At 39.6% G+C, this 13,137-nt stretch overlaps 1 protein-coding gene across 1 annotated transcript in view; it reads right to left on the bottom strand.

Moving 5' to 3' along the window:
* The window catches only part of gabbr2 (gamma-aminobutyric acid (GABA) B receptor, 2), a 196,123-nt gene that overhangs the window by 105,190 nt on the left and 77,796 nt on the right, over positions 1–13,137 (bottom strand). The window contains exon 3 of the mRNA XM_006787722.2: positions 2,008–2,178. Within this exon, the coding sequence (XP_006787785.1) occupies positions 2,008–2,178 (171 nt within the window). The remainder of the gene's footprint in view (positions 1–2,007; positions 2,179–13,137) is intronic.

The raw sequence follows: 13,137 nt of genomic DNA, 5'->3' as shown, positions 1-13,137 counted from the left end.
ACCACCCACCCTTTAGCCGCTGAGCACTTTGTTTTCAACCAGTGCCTGGAGGCAAGAGCTCACAATATGTTTCTCAAATTCATGCTTTCAATGCCTCTGACAAGGCTCTTTTAGGAGAATGTTCCTGTGCTGCCGACGTGATATGTTTGTGCCGTGAGTTTGTGTGATAAATCGATATGTTTCCTAATGTTCAACCCTCCTGCAAACAGGAATGTGTTTGTCTCGCTAGTTAGCATCCATTTTGGTATAATATGATTTTAAGCTTTTAATATCTTTAGCTAATGGTGTGGATCAATTTGAATGTTGTTTCTCCCATTTCTCTTATATTAAAAAGCTGCTAGCTGCTTTTAATAATAGAAGGGATTTTTGCATGGTGCGCAAACGATTGTGTGCCTCCTGTTCCTGAGCTGAAATCCAACTTGCCACAGCTTCCAAAATATGTCCTCCAGCTTTGAGATATATTTCAGCTCCAACATTGTCATAAGAGAGTTAGCTACAAGTGCTGAGTCAACACAGATAATGTTCTTCATCTATCCATGCATTACTTCTGCCAGCTCTAGTAATGTAGGCTGGATTCAGCATTCTGCGTATTTAATGGGAAAGGAACATCAAAAAGAACAGATGGAACGTAGTAAATATAATAGGAACTAAATATCATGCAGTTCTCAGAATTTGCTTCCAGCTGGAGCAGCAATTCAGTTTTGGAGGCGATGCAGGACATATTTTAGAAATATTTTCCCAGCGCGTCACAGTCTTTGATGTCGAGGGCTGGTTTATCTTCAGTAAGAACTATCTCTTTATACATGCAATAAACTGTATTTATATTTATTTTTGAACTGCAACAACTGAAGTCTAAGGGACATGGGTGTTAAAAATAAGGATATAAGTGTGGTTGGTCTCAGTTATATACACAGAAACTACTACAGATATATATATTCAAACGGAGAGCTAGAGAGAGCAGCAGGATGTGAATGTCAACTCATTAGTTTTAGTAAGTTAGAGAAAAACACAATCACACACACAGACAGGAGGTGCACACGACGCCTCCATTTGGTCAAAAGCAGTGGAAAAATCTGTGTCGGATTCTGGAGGTGGAGCCAACAAACTGGGACATTCAACTCTGAATTGTATTGCCCTCAACTACCTGTATCTTTATTTGATCATACATGCGGATCAACTTATATGGAAACAAATCATGTTCTTCGCTTTTGTTCTGCCTTCATCTGTTCCTTGACCAGTGGATGGAAATGTTTGTTCATCTTTTTTTTAACCTTTACATTCCCTAATAATCCAGTGTGCATCCTTTCATGTGACTGGAGAATAATCATTCATTAGTGACAGCTGTACAGTGCACAAAGCCTAAATAATTTCCATCTAATCCATCCACATGTGAGTGGTGATTTGTTTTAAAGTAGTAGTAAGTGTGTTATATCTACTGGTTTCCTAATCTGAATGAGCCAAGATGGAAATCTCCTTGAATGATAATATAGTCACTGTTTTGTGATTTAACCTCTACCTTCAGAAAATGAAAACATGTCTCCCAGTGAGAGGCGATAGGAGGACGGCACACATAAACGCTGGTAAACAGCACTGTTATCGCACTAACTTAAAAAAGAACAAACGCCTGCTAAACAAGAATCCCTGTAGGGACTGAGAGTGCTGAAGGCAATAATGCAAAGCCATGTTATTAATTATGTGCATATCCTTCGACCAGTGGGAGATTTTAACTCCTCTCGCACCTGGTAAATGTATATTTTATCCACAATAAGTAGAAATGTAATAAGAAAAAGTATTCATTCCAACCGTTAAGGGTATTTTCACTATCAATCAAATACACTGAACTTCACCTAGTTTTAGTATTAATGACAAGGTGGTGCCACTGTAGTCTTTGATATAGATGATGGATTTGTTTTAGTGAACTGCTTGAACTTTTGGTCAACACTGAACATGGAGCATTAACAGCGTTGAAAAAAAAAGAAAAGAAAAATGAAAACAGCACGAACTGACCTCTGAGAACCTCTGAACGTCTTGTGTGAGGGTCCCCACACGGCTCCAGTTGTAGAAGTTGAGAAACTTCACCACCGCTGGGTTCACGGCATTGTCTGACGGAACAGTGCGGAAGAAGTTGGGGTATTTTTTCTTGTCTGCTAGAACAGGAGTTGTCGCTGCAAAGGATAGCTGTAATGGGGAAAAAAAGGAAGAAGTAAGATAGTGAGCATGGAGTCCATCAGTTAGGGGTAAACGTACCAATCACAAGTAATCCCGACAGCAAAATGTCAGACTGTGTTGGTTTCACTTGAGCTACTGTTGTTAGTGGCACTGTTTAAGAATGTGTCATTGATTCTAATGAAGTGGAAGGCAGGTTCAGTGACCGCTGTCAGTTCAGGGTTTAAATCATGAGAATGTGACACTCATTCATAAAGAATTGATGACATATGGATGATTTTTCATACTGGTTGTGTATTTATGTGTCTTCTAGTGTCCAGAATGCTATTTGTCTGCCATGTAGGACAGGTACAGTACTGTGCAAAGCTCTTTACACACCTCCACCCCCATTTCTTTATGTTGAGGTATTTTGTTGTTAGCAGTCTGCTGCAAAAACTAAGAATTTCTTCCATTTTCAATAGCTGATAACTCAGTTTGACAGGCATAAAATATTATTTTGGCACCAACAAAGTGACTCGCAAATAGCTATTAGCTGAAAATGTGGCATATCTCTCTCTGCACTGCGTGGAGTGTGTTTTTTGAGGAAGCTGGACGAGTGGAGGACAAAAGAAGAAATGCGAGGCCAAAATAAATAAACGTCTACGGCAGATTACCAGTATCTGAAAGTCATGTTCTTAAGAAATCCAGCAAAAAGCTGATGAAGTACCCGAGAGATGTATCTTTCCCTTAAGTTGATCCACCTACTATTCACTGAAGCCTCATCGGAAATAGTCTCAATGGACCGGTATGTGTCAAGAAGCCGTTTTTAAGGAAGGAAAACAGAGAGCAAAGGCTGAGGTATGCCAAATTACACAAGAACTGGACTGAAAATCAGTGGCAAGAGGTCTTATAGATTAATGAATCCAAATTTGAAACTGTTGGTACGAACTGTTGTCGATATGTGTGGCACGTCAGGAGAGAGGTAAAAGAATGAGCATCTACAGACATCTGTAAAACATGGTGGATGTTCTGTCATGGTTTGGGGTTCCTAGCAAAATATTAAGAAATGAGTAGGGACTCAAGACTTTTGCGCAGTATTACACAAAGGATCTTCACTTTTGTCTGTCTTTTTTGATGGTGTTGTAGCTTTAGAGGACACCATGCTGTGTTTTTAGGTCAGCCAGTCGTGTTTCTCTCTGGTGTTGAATGTAGAGATGCCTTGTGATGGAGTTATTCTCACTTCTGATGACATGGCCAAGCAAACACCATCATCTCCACATCAGAATGGTGTTTATGCTCTATTTTTCTGCAGTGACTGCAGGTTACCAGGTCTCTGCAAGAGAAATGGTTTAGTAGAAAATGCCTAGAATCTCCTGAGGCTTTCGCTGGGAGATGTTGACAGTTGGGTGAGGAAGCTGTCTGTCATCCTCAAGCAGTCTGGACCACACGGCAGCTCGAATATGGTAGGTTTAGATTTGTGGGTGCCCGTTCTTATGTGTTTATGTACGTTTTGATGAAAAGGGAAAAGCAGCTTAGCAATTTAATTCATCTCCGTGTTGGTGAGTTAAAAGCATTTCTTGTCTTCAAATGTAAGCATTTTGAATCAGCACTGACAAACACGCACAGACACCCACTTAAATAAAAATGAAATGTGCTGAACCTCACTCAATATTTGCCTTTTTACAGACAAGTCTGCATCAACAGATGCAGTCTAAGCATTTTTGAGGCACATCTCTGGTAAATCAAAGGCTCACAAAGACAAAGTGGACCCGACTATGTAGTATTTTTCCATAGCTGATGAAATTAAATCAGGATGCAGCAAGCGAGCATAACCCATATGGAAGTATACTTGGGTGTATAACTACAAGTTGAGAATTATTTAGTAATTTGTTTCATGAAACCGTGTTCTTGATGCATTTCCCCTGCGCAGCTGCCTCTCTAAAATACAAGTATATCCATTTAAAGCCTCCTCTCAGTCTAAAACAAGCTATTTACCAACAAAAGTCACAACTCTCCACCCACCCCACCTTTCATTTGTCATTTCTATGCTAATCAAGTTTTATTCTCTCTCTCCCACGTTGTAGCACATTTTCAACAATAGGTCATAAATTTCATCCAAAGGCAAACATGGCTGTAATTAATTTCTGCATTAGCATTAGAATTCCCCATATAAGAAACAGCGTGCACCCACACAGACAAAGACCTGTCATTTTATCATTTAATTTAGCCTTTCACATTTCGTTTGAATGTATAGTACTACCGTACAGGAAGCATTATATCATTATATTCCGAAAATTGTGACACCATCGCCACCGTGGCTTTCAAATGATGGACACAGGCATGTCTTTGATATTGTGCATACGTCTTTAAAAACCATGAATAACTGTCAGAGCAGAAATTTGAGAGGTACTTTAACATTTAGGCACCAGCAGCTGAGCTGAGATAATAAGACAGCGTGCTCTATTTTCAATGTCCTATTTGTGTTAATTTAATGAGCGATATGAATCAGCGCAGGGTTAATTACATACTTTGTAGAGATTAAGCAGAACTTGTGATTCATGATAGTGATCAACCCAAGGATATTATTCTGACTGAGACCAAAAGGTGCATCAGTAGATTTCCGAAAAGTGTACTAAAGCGTTGAGGAGTTCAAGCACCTCCTAACTTTGGTGATGAATGTGATCTTCTCATTAAGCCTCCATCCACTTCTAGACATCTTCACTCTTCATTAGTTGCTGTGCTGCAGTTATAATAGTACACTTGCTGATGACTTGTTATTACTGGAAATGTACTTTAGCATTGTTTAAAGGTAACTGACTGAGAATGACGAAAACGTGAGAGTGTAACTAAAAGATCAAGTCAAATATAATTCAAAAGTAAAGTAATTTTAAAAGAGGACTGGGTATCCTAATATTGTGGTTAAACAGTATTATGATGAAAAGGGTTTGTGCGTCTTAAAAGCAAATAAAAAACAAAAACAACATCTGACCCATTTACAGTACCCAAATTGCAGGGTTTCCATTACAGCAGATCCCCAAATATAAAAGTCTTCCTCCAACCAGTAGGAGACCCTCAGTTTGGCCCATTAAATCACCATTTTCTGCACAGAGGCACAGGGGTTTGTGTTCGCACATCAGTGAGACAGGTTTTTAAAACAACACATGGATTACAGCCATCAATTAGGCAGAAAGAAAGGCCTTTATCTCGCAACCACTGCTAAATCCAAAATTACACACCAGTCTTAAAGGGCTTCAAGGGGTCTTTCCAGCATTGCCTTAATCTCCATTTAGCTAAGGCTATTTGGTACACCCACACTGGGAGATACGTCCACGGATCTACAATAAGAGCTAATGGAATTTTTAAACCAGTCCTCTTATGATTGCTTCTCTGCAACATTTTTCACTATCCCCAAGGTGTTTTAGGTTCACATGGGTTATTCTCTTTTGCAGGAGTTGTTTGTGCTCTTTGTACAATTTTATTTTTGTTTCATCTGTTATAACGTTTAACAGAAAGTCTCAGGAGACTGACAGAAAGACCAGCAAACCCATGCTTTTGTTGCTGGTCAACCAATAGATTTTTGTTTGGAGAGAAAATAACACAAGTGGTAGATTATATTGGGTCATAAGCAATTGTAACCGTTGACCCCTCTGGTATTATCAGTTTATGAGGTCAGTTAAGGGCTGAGAAAAGGCTTTACAAAACATGAAATCAATCATAAAAAAAAATCAGCAATGCAGCATCATTTTGTCAGCATGTTTCGGTGTCACAAAAATATCGGAGAAACACATTTGGGATAAAATATTCTTTTTTTTCACTTTTCACAAGGAAAGCATGCTTTTCGGCTCATGTTAACACTGAAAAATGCAATTAAAACATAGCATTGACAAGTAATCAAGTCATTCTTGTATTCTTAGAGGTAAAACTTGATCTTTTAGAGTTCATAAATACGTGGCCATAGATGTGTTTGAGTAATAAAGGTGTAATATCATTTTTATTAAATAAACTCAGTGCTGGCACAGAATCATTTGGTCCTCTCAGTGTAAATAAAAACTGGCCATGAAAAGCAAATAGTAATATCAAGGTCTAACCATGTCATCAGGTATATTAACACTCTCTTAGAAACAATTCTTTTTGCACACTGAATCCAGGTCAGAGGGTAAAGGAAGCAAGTGGCTTAAGTCCACATGCAAGCAGGAGCAGGGCTTGATTTTACTTATTTTTAGCATTTATTCAGTTGCATTTTTTGTTTGGTTGGAAGACTATTTTTTAAATTATAGATTTTTTTCTTCTCTAGTTTTCAGTTCATTAGCTTTTCCTGACATTTCAAAGAACCATAGCATTATTTAAGGACAGCGCTGCAGCTAACTGGAGCTTGGGCAATTCAGGACAGTGTATTAAAAGTGTAAAGATGAGATGGATATCCAGCGTATTATTTAAAGGATAGACAAGTCTTTGTCTAACTCTGACTAGCTTTTTTCAGAGGAAAAACCAAAAATAGTTCTATGATATCACACATCTGAGAGTAGTGGGTTATGTAAGAGGTTTAAAAGAGGACCGTCACAAATAGAAGGGTTTTTGGTGGAGAGCACTGATGTCAGATTTACACTACAGTGTGCATGTACACTCAGATCATGGACAGGTCAAGGCATATGCATTCACATACTGACACAAACAATCACACTAAGGCCATCTTTCTTTCAGATCTCACCAACTACAAAATAATTAAAACTGTGGCAACGGGCTCCCGGCAGGTTCTTCCTCTCATCACCCTACAAGGTCACATGCTCTCAGTAACACGACTGGGGATCCGTCTGGCCCTACTGAGAAATAATGTTAGTCTGAAGACGAGGTGAATCATGGATACCATCACAGTGGTGATCTATTTAGACTTTCTGAACACACAGCTGCTTATCACAGTCTATTTAAAGTGAATACAAAAGCTTGGCTGCTTCTCAGTTTGAACTTATTCAAGGCACAATCAAGCTAGTTTTATGTTCATGTTTGAATGAAAAAATGAAAGGAGGGCCCAGAATAGAAAATAAAAGGTAGCAAGATAGGAATTTTGCTGCTTATTCATTATAGTTCAGTGAATATGTGTTTCTGCATCTAATTGCCTGGCACTTAACTTCTCAGCCTGTCACTAGTTGTTTCTCTGTTGCCTGATACCAGAACGAAGTGTCAACACGTTTCACTCTGTTTCCATCTTCATTCATACAGTGCCTTCATGTTAACTGATTTCCATGGTGGAGGGGGCTTAATTTTCCCTAACCAATCACCAGAAACCACAGCTCACTGCTTAACAACAGTGACAGCGATGATAGTCCAACTTCTGTTGCTCACAGTCTAATCATTGCTCCTCTGATTTTCTGGAGCCAATCAGCTCAGTGAAGTGAGTGGAGTCAAATATTTTAGGCTTAGGTAGGTGCTTATATTATGTCTATGACCATGTAATAACACAGCCACTGAATATTACAGCTAACGGGCACATAGTAATAGAGCCAGGCTGATATATCTGTCATGCAATATTACTAGGCCATGCTGGCCTATCAAAGATAGATAGCAGCATCAGTCTATATGTTACAATATGAAAACTGAAAGGTAAGTTGATAACTAGCCTGTGAAATGTGGTGCTGGAAACGTAATAAATTGTAACATATTGTGTGTCTGCAGCAACATAAAAAATGCAGACTAAAGGGCAAATCAGCTTGGTTAGTTCTTAAACTGTCGCTTTGCATCATCTGCAATGCATTTTCCTGATTTTGCATGGGATTGATTATCAATGATGTACAAATTAAAGTGCAATTATAGCCGTACCACCATAAGAAATAAGGAAAATGCATGAGTGTAACTGTTCATATTGGCAAGCCTAATAGGATTGATTGTCCCTAGCGGGACTGTTTTGCAAAAGGATCTGCTGGTGCTAATTGTGAGGTTGGCCTTTGAATAATGAAGTGGCTTTCACAGAGAAGTTGGATAAAACATGAATGATAGCTAAACAACACCAATGATACCTCGCATGTTTTTGTACCAACAGTGGATTTGGACAACAGACAGAATGCATCAATGAGTACTACACAGAAAAAGACATATAGTTGCACAAAAACTGGACATATGGCTCCCACTTAGAGGAAATGTATGTTATCTGATTATCTGATTTAACTCTGATCCAGTAGCTGTTAAGTTAAGTGAAGATATCATATCAAAGTCCAAGCGTTGGGGAAAAGCAGTGCTCAATATTTTAACACAGAGCATGTGCACAACTAAAACACATGTTTTAAAAATCCCACTGCTCTCAACGTAAAAATGTTTAACTATATAATTTTTCCCTTACAAGTGAGTGTATCAGTGAGATATAATTAGAAGCAAACGTCATTCACAAGGCAATGAATGATCTCTACTAACATTCAGTCATTCAGTCATGTTCAGTCGATCAATCGGCTTAAAGTCAATTCAACATGGTGCTAAAGGAAGCACTCCTGGACAAAATAATCAATGATGAATTCTGAATATGGATGTTTTACAATATTAGTGATCTTGCAAAAAGAAGTACTTTATGAATTTCCTGCATAATATAGCTTCTATTTCTGCGGGCAGTCTGGGGCCACAGTGAATGTTATATACAAGCAATCAAGTACATGCATGCAATCGAGTATGAGACATTGATCGAGGTACTTTCTATAGCTGAGAGGGAAGGCTTTGTAATCAAAATGGAATTGCATAAAACAACCTCAACTGCTCAACCTGCCTGTGCCTATTATCTCTACCTTCACTCACAACACAACAGATTCAAAGCCCATCCATCCTCCAGAGCACCATTCCCCCGTGCAGAGTAATAGTTAGAAAATAGTGGCGATGTTGATTAGAAAGCACGGAGGTGGTCGTGGGGTTTATTCAATATTCAAGAGAGGCATTTGGTGCACCATGGGAGCACCCAGTTGGGGAGGCAACAGTAAGGAGAAGCTTTGAACCCCACGCAGACCACAGACCCAAATTCATTATGGATGTGATGGAGGAGGGAGAAAAAAAAGAATACTGCAGGTAGATAGAGGAGAAATTTAGCGAGAAGCCCGGAGGTGATAAAAGAATCATGTATGAAAGTGGAGAGAAAGCAAAAGGACTGAAAGATGCGAACAAGGGGAAAAGAAAAGATATAGTGCCAAATGCCAAACTCTTCGTGTTCACATTGCTCTACACGCACACAAGCATATGATCACATCATACCAGATCATCATATAGCTCAGTCAAGCGTGTGCTAGAGAAAAACAGCAACCCATTTCCTCCAGTTATAGAAAGGGGCAGCAGGCAGCTCAGCGAAGTCATCTCATTTTAGTCGGGTAAGTTAGATGTTTAATGGAGAGGAGTCAACCGGCTCGACTTCACTGCAAATTAGCTCTGCAACATGAGCACGATGGAAAACATACTACTGCTTGGATACCAGGAAAGATCTGATGTGCTTGTAGCACACACAATAAGGAAAGCGAAAGTTCACGCAAGCGTTACAGCTCCCTTCACAAGCTTGAAAAAGTTTGTGTCAGTACATAGTGAGGTACACAGCACATACAAACAGTCTACACATGTTCATTAAGCCTTTTACAGTTTACACCATCTGGCTTTTGACTTACTTATACAGCTGTGCAGCATGGGTCATATCACCTTCATCATATTAATAATAGAATGTTTTATCAATGTCAATAGCACTACTACTTAATCACCTTAAAACTAATTTTACTACCACTAATAATAATAATAATAATAATAATAATAAACTGGACCTTAACGTATTTAAATTCCAAGGGCATTCCAAGGAAATTCGGTCAATATGAGGTCACCCATGTTCAAACCTCGAGCTGAGTATTTGGCTGAGAGGTTGATCTGACTGAGAAAGTGTGGGATACTGCACACTTGTATTGCAATGACTTGTCAGCCACAAGACTGGCCCAGGCTAAGGCTTACTTCACTTTATTCTCCTTGTGAGGATCTACAAAATGTACAGATTGAACAAGTTGTACTCAATATGAAACTACATTGAGCATAAACTAATTGGAAACTTGGTTACTGAGATGACTGATGAAAGGAACAATCACACTTTTCTTTTTTTGCAGCTAGGGGAGTCGACTTATACCGGCCATAAGAAAGAAGCCAATTTAAAGCACTTCTGCAGTGGCAACACTTATCAAAGCTGTCATACAGAGGAATAAAAATGAAACACATCAACTGGAATGACTAATCATAAAATGAGATGTGTTTGCCTGATATTCCTATAAGTAATCTAAATCTGTACACCATTTCACTGAAAAGTTCACAGAATCCAAAAAATATTTCACCCACCCTTCTTAGAGTCTCAAAAGATCTCAACCTTTTTCCGCATAGTTTGACAGACACGCCTGATAACAATGTATTCCCGTACTGACACTATAGGTCGACATGTCCTCAAAAATAAATGTTGCAAGACCTGTTTTTTAAAATGCAGACCATGTTTCAAAAAACTGTGCAGAATGTCTGTGTCATTTGTGAAGGACTCTTTATATTCCTGAAAAAATAAAGTCACGCTGTCAGCCCAGACGAGACTGTGACATGGACCCTGCCATAACGTGTAGCAGGATACTGTACATCACATACTTTACCCAATAACTAGCCTCTTGACAGCTGAGTGATGTGGTGGTCGTCTCTTTTCTCACAGCTTATGGCCTGCTGCATCCCCTGCTTTAACATGTCAATCATGTTGTAGCTAATGTTGGAGCCAACATGTACATCCACCCACACACACTGATTGACTGATGTCCTGCTTATGCTTGCTGGCCCTGCACAACACCCAACCACATTACTCTTATCTGGGGTCGGTGGCTTTCATTCTTTGCTTGTCTTATCTCTGACTGTCATTTACAGCATTTATGCTTTCCCTTACACAATTTCCTCTGGGATTAATAAATTATTTCTGATTCTGATTTTTATATCTGTATCTGGCATTGAACTGCCAGATGCAAAGCACCTTTGTGAACAAACGAGAGTCTAAGGATGACAACAGGAGCTGTGGTGTGGTTAAAAATATTTCTTCCTCTGAAGTTTAAGAGTAGGATTGATCTTGCGCACATGTGCATTGGCATTAAACCAGTCTTGTGAAAGTATTCAACCTTCTGTTTGAATTGCCCCGTGCATGCATTCAGTCACACATGCGCTGGCAATGAAATGCAGCCAAGAGAAGCATTCATTTACGTGTTGCAGGTACTCCAGACCTCCATGTACAGACATCTCACCTTTGTATGAAATACCTCTTTTTCTAAGCCCTCCACCCCCCGTTACCAAACCCAGACATCAAAGACATGTGCTAAAGTTTGAAGAACAACATGTTCAAAGAGAAACTGAAAAGGCTGAGAACAGAAGAAGGAAAATAGCAGGAGGACCAAATTCTGTGTTCTACCAAAGTCAATTTACAGCAGAATAATTGAAATTCCAAGGCTCAAACATCTGGGTTAATGCCTCAGTTAGTCATCAATAGGCTGATAGCTGCTCATCGCACTTACTGGTGAGTTGTAAAGGTGTTTGAGTTCAGGTTAAAATGTTACCAGTCATCCCTAAAGCTGCCCACTTAAAGCTACATCACTGGCACGGGTTGAATAGTGGTGTAAACCTGGTGACTTAATTCTAACCTCAGTGCTTGGCTTTCTGAACATGATCACATTTGCCAAGTAGAAATACTGAGTCATTAAGTCAAGCGGCAAGTGAAATGAGACAGACGAGCAAGAAGCAGTCCCGTGTCAATTCAACAAATAATTCATAAGAGCCTTTTTGTTGTACAGTGTAGTATCTGCGTCGCATATTAGATATGGCATTTCCATGGAGCATTAATCAATAGAAGGTGTCACGTGTCACCAGCGTGTCTCTGGGAGTGCGAGGCAGGAAAGATCGAACAGCCCCCTCTCATCACCTCTGCCACGAGATGAGCTTATACTCTAGGACTCTGCCATTCTTCATCAGCCGACAGGCTGTCCTTGAACGACGGAGATGAGTGGCAGTGAAGCATCGCTATCACAAACAAGACTGGGGAAAGCATTTTCTTATCAATCGCGGTGCCGTGTACACAGCAGACGTTGACATGACTTGGTGCGAAATGAAGGGAGAGAATGCTCGTTTAAGCTACAGCTGGAAAAGTTAGCTAACAGCATAGGTTTATAAGTAAAACGGCTATGTGACATTTCATAAATGTCTAAGAGAGGGAGACAAATGTTCTTCCATCCATATTTCATACAAAATTTTCTTTTAAGTAAAAGTCTGGTTACGTACTAGCCAAAGCCTAGACAGAAAATTCTGTGAATACTCAGGAACCTGTGGGAGGAGGGGGCTTTGAGTGATGGTATTCTGCCAACTTGCTCCATAACTATTCTATTTATAAACCGAGATTTGATACCGTAACCTGAAATCTCACAGTGTTCCCTGCTGCTGCCACTTGGCTGCCAATGAATGATTAATGAGCAGATGCTGAACTGCAGAGACCATTATTGTTCCTTTCTGTCCTCCCTCCTCCTCCTGTCCATTGCTCTATACAGCAATTCCTTTGGCGAGGCAGGGGATTACATTGCACAAGCCTGCCCAAGTTGTACTGAACACACTGTAAAAAAAAACAATGACATGATCATTTTTAAAATAAAATAAACTGATATTCCTGCCAAAGAGTATCAATCTGAAACTTGAAGGAGGGGGGGGGGGGGGGGGTTAAATTTGTAGTTTCTTCCACATAGAGAATTTCATCTGCGACCAGATTGAAAATCACTAAAACCTGTCTAAATATTTAACTAGGTACTTAATTAGGAATGATGGGACTGTAAAGAAGAGACTAGTTTCTGCCAGAGTTTAAACACTTCTCGATGTTTTAGGTTGTGGTGATTCCCACCACACCCCTCCTGCTTTATTGCTTTGAAGCTAATAGGTCTCCATGTAGGTCAACCAATCAGGATTTAGCCACATCAGAATCCCAATCTGAAACTGATCAAACCA

The sequence above is a fragment of the Neolamprologus brichardi genome, chromosome 22 (assembly GCF_056152115.1).
Source record: "Neolamprologus brichardi isolate AB-2024 chromosome 22, ASM5615211v1, whole genome shotgun sequence".
NCBI classification, from domain to species: Eukaryota; Metazoa; Chordata; class Actinopteri; order Cichliformes; family Cichlidae; genus Neolamprologus; species Neolamprologus brichardi.
The sequence above is the reverse complement of the archived record's forward strand: the minus strand, read 5'-3'. Positions and strand labels throughout refer to the sequence as shown.